We start from the raw sequence: 22,668 nt of genomic DNA, 5'->3' as shown, positions 1-22,668 counted from the left end.
CAGTAAGCAGTTAATACATAAAGTTACATACAGTTATATGCCAGCATACAATACCATTATCCTTAAGTTATATAAATTCGTCTTTCCATATCACTCTCTCTCTCTGTAAAGTAATGCTGGGACTCCATCTTCCTCTGAGACCAAAACAGGAACTAAGCTCCTGTGTGATCAGTGTGTTATCTAGTTTCTGGGGGAGGGGTTCACGATAAGTCACCAGTCCCTTTGTATATGCTGAACAGGTTCAGCCTCAGGGACGTCCAAAGGGGCTGGTCTGAGTTTCCTGTCCACCACCTGTTTTGAATATCTATTGTTCTAATAAAAGTGATTTTAGATTTTATACATTTAATCATAATTCCGTGTTGCAATGTCCTACAACTTAATAACAAGTATCAAATGAATCTACACATTAATCTGGTTGCTTCAATAGTAAACATGACTGGTCTATCTGGTTTCGTTCAAATAATACACATACATGACATTACTTCAATATATATAATTTTAAATCATCATGATGTCTGGCGCTTGATATTATTATAATTATGTACTGTATGAAATAAGTGTTGAATCCATCTCTGTGGCATGTCCGTGTAAATGCGTGTGTTACCATATATGGCTGTGCTCGCTGCGCGTATTTGCAAGTATAGCGACTCATAATGTGTGTAGTTTGTATGTTCTTTTTATGTAATATTTTTTTGACTTCGACAGTCTACCCTTTGGCAGTAAACAATAACTGCCATCAATTATTAACATAAGAAAAAATATTTCATACCATATTCAGTGACCTAGACACAAGTATGTATGCATTTTCGCAAATCAGACACTTGACTATATTTGGGGAAGACAGGGAGGAGGATGAGACATCCTCTATATGCACCCGGTGGTCACGGGACCACTGGTTGGGTGTGGGACAACATTCAACCTATAGAATATGCTGGGACAGTGCTTTGGCCTATAATGTCTGATTTGCGACGAACATTTCACACATACATGTACCTACGTCTTTGTACACTGATGTTTGGATTCAATTGAGGTTCTGCTGGCTAGGTGAAGAAGACACAAACAAATCGTGACAGTGACATATAACATTTTCATGATCTACATATTCCTATCATTTTCTGAACATTGTTTCCATTTCTGGAATGTATGCTAGGTCTGTTTAATCATTGAACAAGGGTTATAAGTAGCGTCCTTCCTAAATAACGTAAACCTTCGGAGTTTGGGGAGAGCCACTAATAAACCTTTCTTCCACATATATTAATGAGCTCTTTATCTGCAATGTGTGAATAGCCGTTGTCTGATTGTTCCTGATTACCTCTGAACTCCATAACTACTAGACCTTTGATTTTTCTCTGATTTTAACAAACTGATTGGCTAACCCTGGGATCCAGTTCCACACTCGACTCCTCATAAAAAAAAAACCTCGCAAAAATAGACTGTCCTGAAAGAAAATGTTTGTCAGCGGGAAAGAGAGAAAAGAGAAATAGAACAAAACAACTCTTGTTCATAACAAATCAATTACAATGACTGGTCTTTCTGCAGTCCTTTAGTACGCTCAGGTAGTGTTCAACAGTACCGCCTCTCAGTCTTCACGGAACAGAGTCTCTGGTGATACGAGGTTCTCTTTGCCTTGCTCTTTGGACACACAGTTCACTTGGAACACACAGTTCACTTTGCTCTCCATCTTGCTCTTTGAACACACAGTTCACTTGGAACACACAGTTCACTTCGAATACACAGTTCACAAACTCGATGAATGTGAGCAATAAACTACTTTGTCACGAGTTCTCTCCAGATCAGCGACCTTCTTGCAGTGGGACGAGTGGACCCAAGTCTCTCTTTCAGCGACCTTTAGTGCTGTCAACAAATCTTGGTATGGTCCTTCCCACCTGTCTATTAGTCAACCTGAGCGTAAGAACAATCACACAGTCTCTTGGTTCACAATCAAGACAGTTAGCATTTGGCATACCAGCAATCAACAGTTTCAAGTTCTTTGTCAAGTTCTCAAATGCTGGCTCATCTCAACAAGGTACTGTACTGTCACCTCATTGTGTTTTTTTTTGGGTTGTTTTTGGAAGACAACCTCATGTCATGATTGATCCGCACAATGATCAGAAATACACCAAATACCAAAACCAAAACAAATTTCGAAGAGGGTGATTCGTTGAGTGAAGATCTGGGAGTGGTTCCGAAGCTACATAATACTAGTGCCAGTATCTATGATCACAATAGTACAATTTCAGGATTTGCTCCTACTTCTAGGGGTACCATTATCTACACACAAATTTCTGCGCAATTTTTCTTTGCGGTAAACACAGCAGCATCCGTGGCGGCAGGAAATGCCTCTACCCAGTTTGAGAAAACATCAGTGCACACCAATACATAACAATAATTCCTAAAGGGTGTTAACTGTACGAAGTCGATTTGTATTTCCTGAAAAGATCCGTCTGCAGGAGGGATATGGGATGGCTCTGTTGGTATTGCTTTACCAATATTCTTCCTCAAGCAAGTAAGACAGGTCATTGCTTTCTTACCTGCATTAGAATAGAATCCTGGCGCACCCCAATAGGCTCTCATCAGCCTGCACCTACCCTCTTTGCCTAGATGAGTCAGACCATGTGCCACCTCAGCTAGACTTGGAAGGTATGCTCTGGGGGCTACTGGCTTACCATGTCCACCTGCCCACAGTCCTGAGGACTCCTGGCCATACCCCTTTGTCCTCCAGACTGCCTCTTCCTGCAGGGAACACAAATTTTTGTATCTTAATTTAACTATCGTATGTTTGCAATGTAGAGTACCATGAGCATAACTCAAAAAAGAAAAAAAAAAAAAAACATCTCTAGAGGAGAGAAGGAAGAAGAAAATGAAAAAGAAAATGTCAGGTTTGCCATTCACCAACAGACATGTCAGTGTCTATACAAAATTTCCCTTCACCAGTATTCCCATTCTCCACCCTTTGTGCATGACAAGGCACACTGCAGTAATACTGGTATCATCATGCTGTTGAGATATACTGGGTTTGGTCAGAACTCTGAAGGACCTAGGCATGTGGAGTTTGAACTGTACTTGGGTCCATGTATTGTACCACCCTGTGTGAACGCAAAAGATGAAGAGGAAACTGTAGAGAAACAGAATAGAGGTTGGTGACAGAGGAGTTTGTAGAGGTGAAGAAGAGTTTATAAAAATTTGACAACTGGATTGGGCACTACGGGGAAGTGATTCTCTACTTGGTCTATTCCCCTTAAAAAAAAAAAAATTCTGTGTGTCTTATCTCTACTGGGACTATCCAAGCCATCAGTCCAGTGTCCTGTCCATCCTAAGTTCATAGGGAACCCGGTATCTGTGAGATATTTTCCTCTACCTGTGATGGACATGCATCTAGAACAGTAGAATGCGACATTAGTAATTTGCATTTATTCTGTTCTTCTCATTAACCGAATCTGTGTTTTCTATATGGCTTATGATTCCTTACTATATGTCCCTTGGTCCCGTCTATGTGTTTAATAATGTGGCTTGTGTTTTCTGTCTAGGGGATCTATATTGACTATGTGTCCTACTACTCCTACAATCTCTGGCAAAATGCCCTTCCTTCCTACAAGTGTAACATATTATTGACCATTAGGGATCTGGGGTTTGGACTGATGGGTCTTTCCTGTATGTGCCAGTATACTTAACGTCCTCAACCTCTCCACCTGTTGTTCTCTGCACCTAACACTATTCTTGTGATGTTTAATAGCACACTATCTAAAATTAGCTACTGTGACCCCTTTCCAATTTTGCAAAGAAGTCTGCACCCTGACACTCAATGCCCTTATTGAGCCCGTCCATTTGCACAGATACAGCCACCTCCCATTTGCCTAATTAGTGTTTACCAGTGGTCTTATCCAGATGGAGAGTTTTCTATTACTGCAAGAGACAAAAACAATTTTTTTTTTAACAAGCTTCTAGGTCATGCGAAGTATTCCATTCAATCCTTCTCATCCCGTACTAAGGGTCTGTACATGGTTCAACAAACATTTCCAAGCTCATCTTTACTAGGGGCATTACTAGGAATGAATACTTCTTATATGGTAACTGAAAGAAATACCCTGGGGTTACCTTGTCTCTGTCCGCTTTCCTACTGGCAAATACTAATGTGCGGACAGGTTTTTTTCTCCATTTCTGACGTTACTTTCTTGATTTTTTATTTTTTTTTGGTTTTACTATATATGTACACGAATGATACCATACTTACCTGTTCCACTGGTCTCAGCCACTTCCCCCACAGGCTACTGCTCTTCTTTTACCGGTTGGATACTCCTCTGGGTGCATGAGAAATGGCTGAAAATGATCAGGTCATCTTCTCCTCCTAAATAAAACTTCAACATTCATTAGTACATATATAGGTTACAGTCATATTTTTCATATTTTTATTATTTTCTATAGTTTGTATGCTGGCCGTAACTGCTTCCACATCTACATATGGCGGTGTACTTGCATTCCCTTTTTTTTTCTTCCTACTTGTTTATTGTTACTACAAGTTCAAACAGTTCTTATATTTCCATTCTTGTCTTATATGACTTTGGTTAGACATACCACCTGCAATACCTTAGGATCAAACTCACCAACCCCTCTTGCTGTCACAGGTTTAAACAATTTGTATGTCTGACCCTTTGTTTTTGGGATTTTATCAGACATATTCTTATCCTTAAGTTCTGCAATACCTCTGGTTCAAAGCTGCCCACTTTAGGGAATGGTACCCTATCTTTGTCAGTCATACATACCCATTCAGACAAAAAGTCTTCCATGTGTGATCCATATTTACCACACATAATAAACCTCGCTGACCCCCTGGGCCGCGGCACCTCAACCTGAACCCTAGTTACCAAACGCCCACTGCTTGTGCAATTGGATCCCATCGCGGACTTTTTCCTTTTTACGCAATCCCCAATGCACACCGCAGATAGACGGTGAAAGTTCTTAGAGCGCTTTCACCCACTCCTTCTCCACTGAGTACCACGACTCACTCCAATAGTGACCACCGTGTACCCAGCGAGGCCCCTATCTGGTTTCTATTCACTGGAAGTGTTTAGGAGTGATTTACCTATTCCAGTGAATATCTGCCGCAGGAGAATTTCCTGAGAGAGACCAGCGAAAACTCCCTATACACCTATACACAAATCACACTTGCGTATGCTCTATACAGCGCTAATGATACCGCGATTTTACGCAAAAGCTCGTAAAGGGGTATCCAGTTGCGCTATATATATTGCACCCACAAATGCGCGGTCCAATCGCATAGCATATAGGTACTTGTTACCTATCTGCCGTACAACCACGGGTCAATGTACAAACTGCGACCCACAGTTCGGAGCATAATACAAAAACCTTTTAACTTTAATCGCAATACTATGCACTATCACGCTCCTCTGCAAATCACCTCACGATTTGCGTATTTCAATCTATATTAACGTGACTCAGCCACTTCACGCCACCAAGCCTCCTCTTACTTGATGTACCAGGGGACCCGACTTCCGGGGTTCAGTTCCACTCACTCCTACGTTCGCTCGCTCAAGTACACTTTGTCTTTTCTGTACAGAAAATTTGGATTCATTCAGATAGGCAGCTTTACCCCAGAGGCAATACAGTTTTTAAACTAAATTTAGAGTAACCTGCTTTTGAAATCTGATAGTTATGTGCTATTGTATTAAATGTCTACTAGCCCACCTTTGAACTAAACGACACTTTTGTATAATTGTACTTAGCGCCCGCATTCTTACGCACTTTGCGCAAACACGCGACCGTGCGTGTCCCTTACGCTGCGTGCGCAGTCCTTTACTTTGTCCGAGACACATGTACAAAACCCTGCGTCCGCAATAAAACAAATCACACAGCATCTATAAATGTGAGCAATACTAACTACTGTTGCCCACTAGACACAACTTGTTCTGTATAAACCTTTATGCAGACCTGCGTTTGTGTCTTTATACTTACTTCCTTAAACACTGTTATTTTAGTTTTAACTATATAGCAACAAATGTATCCTATTTCACACAGATCTATAATGACTCTAGCAATAATCAATAATTTAAATGATATGATTCAGATAGCTATCTTGCAGAACATACACTGATATAAATATACACACAATTATAATAATATTATATATAATATATATTTATATAATATATATACCACTTGACTCTCAAAGAACCCCCACACAGTACACACCTACTGAATGAATGCATTTCCTTCAAAGTCTCTAATTTGCATATCAACAGAGGTTCATATGCCTGTTCAAGAGGGTAGTGGGACAGGTTAATTAACATTTCAATGACTATCCTAAACTAGCAAGCAGATTTTAACTAAATCCTAGAGGTAAAAGAAAAGAAAAAACTTTTTTTTTTAAATCTGTGTGTAATTCTTACATCAAGTATTCATCTCTTAACTCTCACTAGGCCCAGCTGAAACTATTTGTAATTGACTATGGCATGGGTTAAATAAATGCATTGGTAACTCATAAATGGTGTTTGATGTGACCAAGGAAAGCTAATTATTCTGAGCAGTGAAAATCAGCCATTTAGAAAATGACCTTCCCAAAATGGCCGCTGCTCCTCCCCCTTCCACATCCATGAGGGTTACACAAAATGGTGGACAGGCTATGTGGTTAGTCCAAAATGGAGGACAGACCATGCGGCTTCCTTTGTCACAAAGAAATCACACATCATACAAGCACCAGAAGTTATTTTAGGGCTGAGTTAAAAATAAAAACTATATCAAGGCTATGCAGCAACTTTTAAATATACTTTTAAACCTACTTAAACAGATAAACAATCCAATCTGAATCAAACACAATATGACTTATTTGAACCTTGTTTTGCAACAATAAAAATACATTTTAGCATCTTAAATATTATGAGAAATGCATTGTCCCTTGAAATTTTATATCATTGGCTTACTGATAACACAACAATACATTAACGTGGATGTTATTTTCATCAGCTTCGCAATGCGTCCATCGGAGGCGGTCAATTACAGTCGCGTTTGTAATGTACAGTGCATCATTAAGACCCTGATATCCCGTAAGAGCCCTCATCTAAGAATGCCAAATTGATTTCTCACAAATATTTAAAATGCCCGCTCTAATATATATTGCAGACGCCAGGCGCATCTTATTACCATATACGATAAAAGTGCGCTGTACATCGCAAAACACTGCATCCCATAAGAGAAAACAATACACCCACACATTATCTGAGTTCCAAAGCTCATTGATGTATATATTTGTTATTAAAAGGATATGGATTCAATATATATTACAAAGTACAGTATACCTATAGTTACATGATTACAACTCACACAGTAAGCAGTTAATACATAAAGTTACATACAGTTACATGCCAGCATACAATACCATTATCCTTAAGTTATATAAATTCGTCTTTCCATATCACTCTCTCTCTCTCTCTCTGTAAAGTAATGCTGGGACTCCATCTTCCTCTGAGACCAAAACAGGAACTAAGCTCCTGTGTGATCAGTGTGTTATCTAGTTTCTGGGGGAGGGGTTCACGATGTGTTACCAGTCCCTTTGTGTATGCTGAACAGGTTCAGCCTTGGGGACGTCCAAAGGGGCTAGCATGAGTTTCCTGTCCACCACCTGTTTGGAATATCTATTGTTCTAATAAAAGTGATTGAAGCTTTTATACATTTAATCATAATTCCGTGTTGCAATGTCCTACAACTTAATAACAAGTATCAAATGAATCTACACATTAATCTGGTTGCTTCAATAGTAAACATGACTGGTCTATCTGGTTTCGTTCAAATAATACACATACATGACATTACTTCAATATATATAATTTTAAATCATCATGATGTCTGGCGCTTGATATTATTATAATTATGTACTGTATGAAATAAGTGTCGAATCCATCTCTGTGGCATGTCCGTGTAAATGCGTGTGTTACCATATATGACTGTGCTCGCTGCGCGTATTTGCAAGTATAGCGACTCATAATGTGTGTAGTTTGTATGTTCTCTTTATGTAATATTTTTTTGACTTCGACAATTGCTATCCTTTCCTTGAACATAGTTTCTGTTTTCCCAATATAATTGAGACAAATCTGGACATGCATATTACATGATGCATTATCTTGATTGATTTCCCTGTGCGTGGATGTCTAAAAGTTTCACCACTGGTCATTGAGCGGCATGTGATACAGTTTGCCCATTTGATACAGCCTTTTTTCTTTGGACTTAAAAATGTGTGCTTTGCTGCTTGGGTTGAAGTTATGTTTGTTTTTATAAGTAAATCCCTAAGATTTTTTTCCCTTGTAAAACATTGCATAATTCTTATTTGTTTAAATATTGGTAAATCAGGATCTGTAGAAACTATCGGCCATAACTTATTGATTTGTCCATGGATTTTGTGACTCACAGGGTTAAAGTGATTTGCCCACGTTAAGCATGTCTCATCCTGTGTTTTCCGTGGGTTAGTTTTTAATAAATCTGCTTGTGTACGGTATGTGTTAGAGCTCTGTGCATTTGATGTTTCAAATTCTCATTATCATAACCCTGCTCTGTAAATTTGGCCATCATGGAGTTTAATTCAGTCTGTAACTTGCACAGATCACTAGTAATTGTGCATGCTCGCAGAAATTGGGAATACGGTAATCCTTGTTTGAGTGCAGGAGGATGAAAACTCCTGTTACAGTATGTAAAAGATTATTTCTGTCAGTTGGTTTGACATAAATACCTCTTTGTAATGTATCTCCTACCCTGGTTATGGAAATGTCTAGATAATTTATGTTATAGTCGCTGCATTCCCATGTAAATTTAATTGGATGTATTAAATTATTGTGTGTTGTTAGTACCTTGTTCAAAACATCTTGGGTACCAGACCAGAATATGATCAAGTCATCTATGTATCATTTATATAGGTATAAATGTTTTGAACTCATTGGGCGGGATTCAATTCTTTTCACCCCTTTCCACACTTGTTCTGTTTCTGCCTTCAGGGGCGTGGTATCATTATTTCAGCTCGCTACCCCCTAAGTAGGGAGGCACCCAACCCTTTACACAGCTACACCTGATCACTATGGGTGCAATATGCGCGATAACGGAGATCATTTTAGAAAGGAAATTGGGTGTGATATATCATTTGAATCCCACCCATTGTGTCACTAAAGCAAATATCGCATTCATCTGTGCCCAAATGATGTATCCATCTTGACTCACACTGTAATAGCTTAAGCACCATATTGCCCCCACGTAGTGTTTTATATGGTCAATCATATGATACTTAAGAGAGCACAAGGATGTGCTTTCAGCGCAAAATGGCTAGCGACCGGTTGCTCACTGGTACCTGTGTTAAGGGCAGCTCTAATAGCGGAACGGTGCACTGTCATTCTAGTTTTAAATGCAGTTTCCATTTTCCCAGTGTAATAGAGGCCACAGGGGCAAATTATTTGATAGACTACGTATCTAGAATTACAGGTAAGGGTATGCCGGATTTCTTCCCAGACAATGGATAGTAAAATTCTCCTCCTGGAATGAGGTATCTGCATGTAGTACATGTGCATCTAAAGCATCCATATTTGTGAAGATATGGTCTGGATATACTAGTTTGCATATTGGAGACATCTGCCTTGACCAAAATATCAAATTGTGCCCCCTGTTATAGCATGGCATACGTTTGGTGTTATGTAGTTTCAGATCTGGCTCACTTTGGATAATGGACCATAATTTTTTAGTGGCTAGATTCATTTTCCCACTAATATCTGTAAATATATCAACACAAGGGAGAAATGGTGGCTTCTCTGTGACTGTTTGTTGACACAATAATTGATCCCTATCAAGTTGCATAACCTGTAACATGACATTATTAAGCTGCTCTTCATCATATCCCCTATCAACAAATTTTTGTTTCATATGTTGTAGTTGAAGTTCCGCTAATTGCGAGTCAGATGTGATACGTTTAACTCTCAAAAATTTAGAACATGGTAGCCCCTGAATTAACGATCTAGGGTGACAGTTATAATGTCTAAGCAGAATATTACAATCTGTAACTTTTGAGAAAAAGCTGGTACCTATATTTCCATCTTCTAATGTAATACACACTTCAAAAAATTAACCAATTCCTTACTAATGTTTAATGTTAATTTTACTGGAGTCTTCTACATCAAACATTTATATGTTAGAGTATGATGGGGCCACATTTGATCCCATCGCACACACCCTCGTTTGAAGGTAAAATTTATTGTCATACATAGAGAAATTTTTGGTTACTATCAATTGCAACAATTCCAAAATAAAATGCATCATATAATTGATGATTACAAAGAATTTTCCGCATTGCTGATAAGCCCTGTTTGTGAGGAATTACAGTGTATAGGCTCTGTACGTCCATACTGAACAACCATATCTCAGCATCCATTGTTGGTAAGGATTTGAGTTTTTTGACAGTATGGCTATATTCCCAAAATGGACTGCAGTCTGCTCCCTTCCCTATACTCATGCTGACTTTCACCACCCCACACAGTCTGACTGCAGACCTGCCACCCCCCCTTTCCACACACACACACACACACACACACACACACACACACACACACACACACACACACACACACTCTGACTGCAGATTGTAGACGCACACAAACACTAGACTGTAGACTGCTCCCTCCCCAACACACATACTGGGACTGTAGATTACAAACACACACATACATACACACACACACACACACACACACACACACACACACACACACACACTGGACTGCAGACTGCCCCTTCCCCCCAAAACACACACACTGGGGCTGCCGGCTATCCACCCCCATCCAACACTCACATACTGTAGAGTGTCACACACACACACACACACACACACACACACACACACACACACTGCAGCATACATTCCATTCCTCTCCCCCCCCCCCCCCTCCTCCACGTAGACACACAGTGCAGATCACACACACACACCGACCTTTGTATTAGTGGGTGGCACTGGCAGCTGTGGACTGTTGCTGAGCCGACATGATTGCGGAAGAGTAGTGCACGGAATGAGACATGGTCCGCTCAGCAAACTAAGATCACAGCTAGAGCTCTTTCATGTTGACAGTGCAGCACCTTCTAACATTTATGGCACCTGGAGCTCGCATTCCACTGCCCCTGCCATTCTGTCCCGCAGTTTTTGGAGAGGACATCCGTTCTGCATATGTGCAGTATGGATCTCCTCTGACTCCCCCCGAATGCCCCCTGTAGTGATGTGGTGGTCCGAGACCAATAACATTACTGACGGAATTGTGCCCAAATAAATCTGTGAGAACTGTATGCTGGAGCGCATGTGCCGAGGACAAAAGCGCAATGCGCCAAGGACAAAAGTGCAATGAGGGGAACTTAGTGTCCCCTCAGCACTAAGGACAGATGATGACCATAGGTGGGCTCTGCTATTAGTGGAGGTGAGGGGGGGGGGTGTTTAAAAATAAACTGTAGATTTTTACAGGGTGTGGCTTATAAACCAGGGATTCTTTTACTAGTAAGGGAATGTGGTGGATACAGTTAATAGGATGTATGACCACTAAGGAGGTCTATTGACACTGGAGGATGGGAGGTGATTTTATAATGTGGGCCTATAGACACTGGGTGGTGGAAGACATCCCCTAGGCTTTTTTTCTTTTAAATTAAATATTTAAGCAGATTTGAAAAAATACTTTATTCATCAGGGTCCATAGGATCCACAATCCTTACATTGGTGCGTAGGTAGTAGGAGTCAACAGTGCACCACACAGTTAAGCTTTTATCTCCCAAGATGCATCAGTCCTCCTCCTTAGGGAAGCCAGTTTTAGTGTTGGTGCTGACAGAGCTGGAGCACCTTTCACAGATCTGAAAAAGCTTTTTGTTTTCTTTTACTAAGCATAAATGAGTGAGCAGGCACTGGGAGTCTGTCTGAGCCCTAGCTCTGACACTCCAACAATCCTCCGCTGGTGCCGCAATGTCAGTGAGGCTGAGAGACTGACGATTCCAGCAGATTTTCTTCCTGGTCGCCACGCTAGTAGAGTGTCCAGGGCCCCGGACTGCAGCCAGAGAACGGGAGACAGGTAAGGTGGGCTCCCGTTCCCGGGACCTGCAATATATGCAGTTCATGCCTCTGGTCTCTGGGACCACTGGCGCTAATGTGACCGCAGACCATAGAGTGCACTGCGGACCTACTAGGCCACCAGGGCATATATACAGGCGCTGGGGATAATGGAGGCTGGGGTACCTGGTGGTTAATTCCAGCCAGGGGATGTTAGTACTCTCCCAGCGGCCCCTCCCCAGCACAGAGCCAGATTCCACAGCTGGATCTCTTGTTTCTGGGCTGCCCCTCCCCCACATTCTTCTCTTATTAGAGTCTCTGATCCACATTACAAATGGGAACAGGTGTGCTACAGGACTCTGGGAATGCTAAAGGGTTCTGTCTCCTTTTATACCTTTCCCCAAGGGCCAGGTTATACATGCACTAGTCCTTCCTGCAACTGCAGTGTGAGTAGTTGACTTCAGTGCCCATTGCACTTGTTATTTATTTGCATTGTAAGTAACTTGTGCTAGCTCTGCTGTCTGACTGCGTTTCTATCTGTCAGTGATATTTATCCCTTTAAAATGTATTTTCAAATGTCCTGAGTACAGGTGTTCAGGGCTGTGGTACTTCACAATTTCTTTGTCTTTTGTCACATTTGCAATAGTTAAAGCTGTACATTGTGTGTGCTTAGCTTTTACTTATCCAGTTACAATGTCTTCCAAAGGCAAAGGTAACAAAGAGGATATTTCACCTGTGCTAGTTTCATGTAAGGTCTGTGCTGCAGCATTATCACCATAGGACCTTGTGCAGAACAGTTTGGGTGTTGAATGCTATGTGCCAAAACCACAACGACTGCTCCAACCAGTGCCTGGGCAGTAAACACCCTGGGTGGTTAAGGTGTTAACGCGCATAGCGGACCACTTGACGCCTCCTACTTTGCCACCTAATATGGGGGTTCTGCAGCAATTGCCGTATGTATTGCAGGTCCCGAGGTATCCTCCGTGGACCATTAAAAAGCGAGTTGGGCGCTCTGATTATTGATGACAAGGAAAAAGCAAAGAAATAGAATTAATTTTTTATGTTGGTATTTACTAGAGAGGACCAAATGGTGGGAATACTATATAATAACGTAAATGATCATGCCCCGTTACTCAATACTCGGTTGAGCGTAGAAGTAGTCCATGAGAGACTTAATGAAATGAAAACTAATAAATCTCCTGGCCCAGATGGATTTCACGCTAGGGTTTTAATGTAGCTAAGCTCAGAAATAGCAGTGCCTTTATACTTAAACTTCAATTATTCAATTAAATCTGGATTGGTACCAAGGGACTGGCGAATAGCAGATGTAGTGCCATTATTTAAAAAGGGAAGCAAAACTCATCCTGGAAATTATAGGCCGGTAAGAAAGTATATTAAGGGATAGCATTCAGGAAAACTTAGAGTCTGGCAAAATTATTACTAATAACCAGCATGGGTTTGTGAGGGATAGGTTCTATTCAAACAAACTTAATTAGCTTCTATGAGGAAGTAAGTGTGAACCTAGACCATGGAAACGCTGTGGATGTGGTATTTTTAGATTTTGCTAAAGCCTTTGACATGGTACCGCACATGAGATTGATACATAAACTAAGGGAGCTTGGACTAGGAAACACAATTTGTACTTGGGTCAAAAATTGGTTGGGAAATTGATGGTTGGAAAATAGAGAAGAGAGAGTTGTGGTCAATGGTAAGTATTCCAACTGGGCTAAAGTATTAAATGGTGTACCTCAAGAGTCTGTACTAGGGGCTCTTCTATTTAACATATTTATAAATGACCTGGGAGACGGTCTTGGGAGCAAAGTGTCCATTTTCGCAGATTACACTAAATTGTGTAAAAAATAATTAAAACAGATAGAGATGTTGACTGTCTACAGAATGACTTAATTAAATTGGAAGTTTGGGACGAAAAGTGGAGTATGAGGTTTAATATAGAGAGATGTAAAGTTATGCATTTTGGGGCAAAAACAAACATGCAATTTACAAATTAAATGGGGGAAATGGTAGGCATATCAGTAATGGAGAAAGATTTGGGGGTACTCATCGACAATAGACGTAGTAATAGTGCAAGAATGCAGTAGCAAAGGCTAATTAAGGTATTGGCATGCATAAAACGGGGGATGGACACAAGAGAAGAAAGAGTAATCATGCTACTATATAAATCATTGGTACGGCCAGATCTTGGTCTTGGGCTATTGCTTCTGCAAGAAGGATGTCTGATTTGGGAGCGATTTCCTGTCATCCTCCATTACTGATCTTCCATCAAGATAGGGCAGTTCTCCGGACCAAGGTGGGTCACCTTCCTAAGGTGATGTCCAAGTTCCATCTAAATATGGAGATAGTAGTTCCAGCCTTTCAGTCCCCAGATCTATCGTCTGGAGAGGCCTTACTGGATGTGGTTCCTGCACTAAGGATTTACATCGAATGTACCAAAGTGATCAGGAAAACGAATTCTCTATTTGTCCTGTATGGATTCCATAAGTGAGGTTGGCCAGCTAGTAAACAAGCACTGTCCAGGTGGCTTTGCATGACTATTCCAGAGGCTTACATTCGAGCTGATCTTCTTGTTTTAGATACAGCTTGCCAAGGTGCTACTGCTGAACAACTCTGCAAGGCAACTAATTGGTCTTCTGTTAACACGTTTCTGAGGGTTTTATGCCTTTGATACCTCTCAGAATGCTTCCTTTGGGCATCGGAATCTTCTTTCTACTTAGGAGCGTCCCCACCCATAGGGGAAACTGCTTTAGGACATCCTCAATGTAAGGACTGTGGCTCCCTATGGACCTTGATGAAGAAAATAAGAGTTATGGTAGACTTACCATGGTTAACTCTTTTTCTTTGAGGTCCATAGGATCCACAATGCGCCCACCCTGACGCACCTGTCTTGGGGGGCATATTTTTCCCTCTTTGATGATTCTCTCCTCTGCTATGTGGGATAGTGTATCTTGTATGTTCAGGTCTTCCTTCTCTCCTAAAATCCTGCTTCTGCATTGAGCTTGTTAACAAAACTGGCTTCCCTAGGCCGGGGTGGGGTATATGAGGATGTGGACTGATGCATCCTGGGAGTTAAAAGCTTAACTGTGTGGTGCCCGGTCAACTACTACTGCCTACACCACAATGTAAGGACCATGGATCCCATGGACATCAAAGAAAAAGAGTTAACCATGGTAAGTCTACCATAACTCTTATTTTTGAAACTATATAAAACATTTTAAAAGCCTGACAATTTCTGATCAGTTTTGCTAGTAAAAAATAGTCAGTTAAGTGGTTAAAGGATGTATTTCATTTTTTTTTTTATAAAACAACTAACTAAATACACTTTTATTGTATTGCAGTTAATGATCCTGCAGTGCTGTTCTGAAGCTCAAGCTCTGCTGTCTTCTGCTCCAAATCCACAACCAGTTACTCAGGTTAAGCTCCAATGTGTATTCAGTTTAGAGTTAAAAATCTACATAAAATTAATATTAGAAAAGTAAAATGTGTGCATACCTGTAAATTATACATAATACATTATTTACTCTATCCATAGAATATTTATACTAAATGTACATAGTTTCAGTCTGCTCCTCTTCATTTGGTGGGTATTGCAGCACATTTTTGCTTTATATTAATCTTCTTAAGTGCGAAAATGGATGTGATGCTTTCCTATGACAAGAAAAATGATTCTCTCACAGCTATAATTTCCTTCCTTTCACAGGCTCCATTTGACATCACTGTGCCATCATTAATCAGGCTGGAGAGAGTCTTTGACCTGACTCACGGCTGTATGTTAATGAAGGGAAGCCTGCTAGATTGGACAGCATCACAGTTTACCTGAGCTATCAATTTATACTTACATTTTATCACTTTCAAATACATTTATGTTAGATAAATTGCATATATTTACTAATTTTGATTCACAGTCTTTTTTTATTAGCAAGTTTTTACAATACAGGTTGAGTATCCCATATCCAAATATTCCGAAATACGGAATATTCCGAAATACGGACTTTTTTTGAGTGAGACTGAGATAGTGAAACCTTTGTTTTTTGATGGCTCAATGTACACAAACTTTGTTTAATACACAAAGTTATTAAAAATATTGTATTAACTGACCTTTAGGCTGTGTGTATAAGGTGTATATGAAACATAAATGAATTGTGTGAATGTACACACACTTTGTTTAATGCACAAAGTTAGTAAAAATATTGTCTAAAATGACCTTCAGGTTGTGTGTATAAGGTGTATATGAAACATAAATGCATTATGTGCTTATATTTAGGTCCCATCACCATGATATCTCATTATGGTATGCAATTATTCCAAAATACGGGAAAATCCCATATCCAAAATACCTCTGGTCCCAAGCATTTTGGATAAGGGATACTCAACCTGTATTTAATTGCATTTCACACGTGAGAATGTCTCATGAAATCCATCTCTCTACTTCTTTGTCATTTCTAAGCCAAGAAAATAAACTGCTATGAAAACAAATGTTAATATCAAACTTATTTCTGGAAGTTGTTTTTGCTGGCTATGTTTAAAAATAGAAAATTTAATTTCATATATGCATAATGTAGACAATCACATAAATGCAATAGGCTTTGGCAATAGGATTAGTGCAATTTGGTGTAAACAATACATTTAAAACTGAAAAATATTTGCAAATATATATGTTGAAAAATCATGAACCAAACTGGTAGTAAGGGAATAAACTCTAGTGTTGCGGATGACTTGTGGCACAAGGGTCTGAAATTCTTGGACTTGCAGCCTAAGACGTTAGAACTACTCAATTTCAGTTCCAGAGGGTCAGAGCCGGCCCTAGCCAATATGATGCCCTAGGCAAGATTTTGGCTGGTGCCCCCTAGCACCACAGATGGTTCCGCCTCTGACCTTGCACCTCTTTCCCAGCACCATCAACCCATAGCAGTCTTTATTTTGGGGTTTGTACCCCCTATATTTTAAATAGGAACAGTTCGCACATTTGGCGCGCAGCCCAAAAAGGGGTGTGTTTTTGCTGGCAAGGGGCATGGCCACACAATAGTACCCCCAATTCCAATTACGCTACACAGTACTGCAACTTTATTCACATTTGATCATGCAATAGTGTCCATAATTCTTATTACATCCCACGGTAGTATCATTTTACCTTATAAACATTACTCCTCACAGTAGAGCTCCTTATTCACATTACATCACACTGAATTGCTCCTTATTCACATTACGCCACACCATATTGCTCTTTATTCACATTAGACGAGACAGTAGTGCCCTTTCTATATGCAACGCCACATAGTAGAGCCCCTTATACACATAATGCCACACAGTAATGCCCCTTACACATATGAGACACATTATTAATGTCCTTATACACATAATGCACCTTACACATTATGTCAACCTTTATTAATGCCCTTTTACACGTAATGTCCCTTACACATATGCTGCACATTATTAATGCCCTTATACACATAATGACACACATAGTGCCCCCTACACATTTGCTGCACATTATTAGTGCCCCTATGCACATAATGACACACATACAGTAGTACCCTGTTACACATATGCCGCACATTATTAATGCCCTTATACATATAATGACACACATAGTGCCCCTTACTCATATGTTGCACATTATTAATGCATTCTTACATGACACACATAATGCTCCTTACACATATTCCGAACACTACTGCACAACCAACCTACTCACATGCACACAACACTCACACTGCCACTAACACTGTGACCTCTGCCTCTGCTTGAATACAGATGTGTCCTCATAAATCTTGCCTCAATGCTAACGTCGGGCACATTTTTTTAATGAAAATGCATCTTATTTGCATTGCTATGTGGCTAGGATGCACAAGCAGCTTCTGCTGATTAAAATGATATGCAGCATGCCTATATACTGTGTGAGACTGTGGCTGTATCTGCATATGAAATGCTACACACAGAATATAGGCATGCTGCATATAATTTTAATCAGCAGAAGCTGCTGATGCCCCTAGGCATACAAAATGCCCTAGGCAATTGCCTAGTTTGCCTATGCCTATGGCCGGCTCTGCAGAGGGTTGTAGTTAATAGATAGGAAGGATTGTCCTGGTGCTTTCTTTGTCTTATTGATGTGTATAATGTTCTCCCAGCAATGTGGTTATAAAATGAAAGGAAAACGAGATCATAGTGTGTATTGTTGTACAATTGCTTTTTGTATGGTGGAATATGAAAACTCACCATATAATGTCAAAGGTAGGTGCTGGACAGTCTTATAACTCTTGTCCTGTGGCAGTTGCTTAGTAACGGAGTGTCCTCTTAACATCTGGGTGTATCATGGTCTCAATACTCAAGAGATGGGAAAAAAGTGAAACAACGTGGTGTATACTGTATCTCCAAACCCAGTGATGGATGCAGATGCTTTTTAGTGGTTACACTCATCTTTAATAAATAATTATGGAGCTTTGGACATTCATTTTTCTACCCTGATGTTACTAACAGGAATTTTTCTGGAGGTTCTAATAAGCTGTCATACACTGATAATAGGATGCTGCACCATGTAAATTGATGGAAACATAATCGTACTGCAAATATATTTGCTAAAATCCTTCTCTATCTGTGGATCTTCTGGATTCAACTTATGTTCTACCATCATTAGTTTGGATTGTGCTACTGTATATGACTAATGTTCTCATTCATGAGGTTGATCACTTCAATATTGGGAGTTTTGCACTTCTTTAAAGGAGTATGGGGGTTATTCAGAGTCCGTAGCACCGACCAGCGATGCGATCAAAATTCAATTGTGATTCCATTGCAAAATCAGGAAATAGAGGTCGACCCCTGTATATGCAGCCAGGCTGCGTATCCAGGCGCTTCACCATCATGTTTCACATTACAGGAAACGCAGTTGATGTCATCAGGCCACCCCGAAAATTGCCATGACACGCCTGCGTTTCCTGTGCCACTACCCCCCAATGCCGCGTTGCTGTCCCCCCGCCTGTCAATCATAATGCGATTGCATCCTTCTGGGATCCGATCACATTGTGAAGGGTCGCTCATGCATAATGCGATCACGTCACATGCACAGACGGCCAATAAGTGTCTGTCTGCGTTTTTAGCAAAACAGCGACCAGTACTGACTATTGCCCCATGACTGAAGCATTAGACTTGTAAAAAAATCTTAAAGGGTTAATGTATCCATTTGGTTTGTTTGTTTTTATAATCCTTTTTGTTATACAGGACTCATTCACACCTGAATGTACTATTGATCAAAAGAATCTCCACCCTCCAACTAATTTTATACAATTTGCAGAATTAATGTTTTTTCTGACGTCCTAAGTGGATGCTGGGGACTCCGTCAGGACCATGGGGATTAGCGGCTCCGCAGGAGACAGGGCACAAAAGTAAAAGCTTTAGGATCAGGTGGTGTGCACTGGCTCCTCCCCCTATGACCCTCCTCCAAGCCTCAGTTAGATTTTTGTGCCCGGCCGAGAAGGGTGCAATCTAGGTGGCTCTCCTAAAGAGCTGCTTAGAGTAAAAGTTTGTTAGGTTTTTTATTTTCAGTGAGTCCTGCTCGCAACAGGCTCACTGCTACGAGGGACTTAGGGGAGAGAAGTGAACTCACCTGCGTGCAGGATGGATTGGCTTCTTAGGCTACTGGACACCATTAGCTCCAGAGGGAGTCGGAACACAGGTCTCACCCTGGGGTTCGTCCCGGAGCCGCGCCGCCGACCCCCCTTGCAGATGCCGAAAAGTGAAGGTCCAGAAACGGCGGCAGAAGACTCTTCAGTCTTCATAAGGTAGCGCACAGCACTGCAGCTGTGCGCCATTGTTGTCAGCACACTTCATAGCAGCGGTCACTGAGGGTGCAGGGCGCTGGGGGGGGGGTGCCCTGGGCAGCAATGATAGTACCTTATTCTGGCTAAAAATACATCACATATAGCCCCTGGGGGCTATATGGATGTATTTAACCCCTGCCAGGTCTCAGAAAAACGGGAGAAGAAGCCCGCCGAAAAGGGGGCGGGGCCTATTCTCCTCAGCACACAGCGCCATTTTCCCTCACAGAAATGCTGGTGGGAAGGCTCCCAGGCTCTCCCCTGCACTGCACTACAGAAACAGGGTTAAAACAGAGAGGGGGGGCACTTATTTGGCGATATGTATATATATATTAAAATGCTATAAGGGAAAACACTTATATAAAGGTTGTCCCTGTATAATTATAGCGTTTTTGGTGTGTGCTGGCAAACTCTCCCTCTGTCTCCCCAAAGGGATAGTGGGGTCCTGTCCTCTATCAGAGCATTCCCTGTGTGTGTGCTGTGTGTCGGTACCTGTGTGTCGACATGTATGAGGACGATGTTGGTGAGGAGGCGGAGCAATTGCCTGAAATGGTGATGTCACTCTCTAGGGAGTCGACACCGGAATGGATGGCTTATTTAAGGAATTACGTGATAATGTCAACACGCTGCAAGGTCGGTTGACTACATGAGACGGCCGGCAAACAAATTAGTACCTGTCCAGGCGTCTCAAACACCGTCAGGGGCTGTAAAACGCTCATTTACCTCAGTCGGTCGACACAGACACGGACACTGACTCCAGTGTCGACGGTGAAGAAACAAACATATTTTCCTTTAGGGCCACACGTTACATGTTAAGGGCAATGAAGGAGGTGTTACATATTTCTGATACTACAAGTACCACAAGAAGGGTATTATGTGGGGTGTGAAAAAACTACCTGTAGTTTTTCCTGAATCAGATAAATTAAATGAAGTGTGTGATGATGCGTGGGTTTCCCCCGATAGAAAATTATTGGCGGTATACCCTTTCCCGCCAGAAGTTAGGGCGCGTTGGGAAACACCCTTTAGGGTGGATAAGGCGCTCACACGCTTATCAAAACAAGTGGCGGTACCGTCTCCAGATAGGGCCGCCCTCAAGGAGCCAGCTGAGAGGCTGGAAAATATCCTAAAAAGGTATATACACACATACTGGTGTTATACTGCGACCAGCGATCGCCTCAGCCTGGATGTGCAGCGCTGGGGTGGCTTGGTCGGATTCCCTGACTGAAAATATTGATACCCTTGACAGGGACAGTATTTTATTGACTATAGAGCATTTAAAGGATGCATTTCTATATATGCGTGATGCACAGAGGGATATTTGCACTCTGGCATCAAGAGTAAGTGCGATGTCCATATCTGCCAGAAGATGTTTATGGACACGACAGTGGTCAGGTGATGCAGATTCCAAACGGCACATGGAAGTATTGCCGTATAAAGGGGAGGAGTTATTTGGGGTCGGTCCATCGGACCTGGTGGCCTCGGCAACAGCTGGAAAATCCACCTTTTTTACCCCAAATCACATCTCAGCAGAAAAAGACACCGTCTTTTCAGCCTCAGTCCTTTCGTCCCCATAAGGGCAAGCGGGCAAAAGGCCAGTCATATCTGCCCAGGGATAGAGGAAAGGGAAGAAGACTGCAGCAGGCAGCCCATTCCCAGGAACAGAAGCCCTCCACAGCTTCTGCCAAGTCCTCAGCATGACGCTGGGGCCGTACAAGCGGACTCAAGTGCGGTGGGGGGTCGTCTCAAGAGTTTCAGCGCGTAGTGGGCTCACTCGCAAGTGGACCCCTGGATCCTACAAGTAGTATCCCAGGGGTACAGACTGGAAGTTCGAGACGTCTCCCCCTCGCAGGCTCCTGATGTCTGCTTTACCAACGTCTTCCTCCGACAGGGAGGCAGTATTGGAAACAATTCACAAGCTGTATTCCCAGCAGGTGATAATCAAAGTACCCCTCCTACAACAAGGAAAGGGGTATTATTCCACACTATATTGTGGTACTGAAGCCAGACGGCTCGGTGAGACCTATTCTAAATGGGAAATCTTTGAACACTTACATACAAAGGTTCAAATCAAGATGGAGTCACTCAGAGCAGTGATAGCGAACCAGGAAGAAGGGGACTATATGGTGTCCCTGGACATCAAGGATGCTTACCTCCATGTCCCAAATTGCCCTTCTCACCAAGGGTACCTCAGGTTCGTGGTACGGAACTGTCACTATCAGTTTCAGACGCTGCCGTTTGGATTGTCCACGGCACCCCGGGTCTTTACCAAAGTAATGGCCGAAATGATGATTCTTCTTCAAAGAAAAGGCGTCTTAATTATCCCTTACTTGGACGATCTCCTGATAAGGGCAAGGTCCAGAGAACAGTTGGAAGTCGGAGTAGCACTATCTCAAGTAGTTCTACGACAGCACGGGTGGATTCTAAATATCCAAAATCGCAGCCGTTTCCGACGACACGTCTGCTGTTCCTAGGGATGGTTCTGGACACAGTCCAGAAAAAGGTGTTTCTCCCGGAGGAGAAAGCCAGGGAGTTATCCGAGCTAGTCAGGAACCTCCTAAAACCAGGAAAAGTGTCAGTGCATCATTGCACAAGAGTCCTGGGAAAAATGGTGGCTTATTACGAAGCGATTCCATTCGGCAGATTCCACGCACTTTTCAGTGGGATCTGCTGGACAAATGGTCCGGATCGCATTTTCAGATGCATCAGCGGATAACCCTGTCTCCAGGGACAGGGGTGTCTCTCCTGTGGTGGTTACAGAGTGCTCATCTTCTAGAGGGC

General features: G+C 41.7%; 1 protein-coding gene across 2 annotated transcripts in view; it reads left to right on the top strand.

Moving 5' to 3' along the window:
- CFAP54 (cilia and flagella associated protein 54) overlaps positions 1-16,552 on the top strand; it is a 736,502-nt gene extending 719,950 nt beyond the window's left edge. For both annotated transcript variants that reach the window (XM_063927747.1, XM_063927746.1), the window contains exons 68-69: positions 15,415-15,489; positions 15,777-16,552. In XM_063927747.1, coding sequence (XP_063783817.1) covers positions 15,415-15,489; positions 15,777-15,896 — 195 coding nt within the window. In that variant the 3' untranslated portion in view covers positions 15,897-16,552. The remainder of the gene's footprint in view (positions 1-15,414; positions 15,490-15,776) is intronic.
- Positions 16,553-22,668: the final 6,116 nt, after the last annotated feature.

This window comes from Pseudophryne corroboree, chromosome 6 (assembly GCF_028390025.1).
Source record: "Pseudophryne corroboree isolate aPseCor3 chromosome 6, aPseCor3.hap2, whole genome shotgun sequence".
Classification (NCBI taxonomy): domain Eukaryota; kingdom Metazoa; phylum Chordata; class Amphibia; order Anura; family Myobatrachidae; genus Pseudophryne; species Pseudophryne corroboree.
This window is presented reverse-complemented; position numbering and strand designations above follow the sequence as displayed.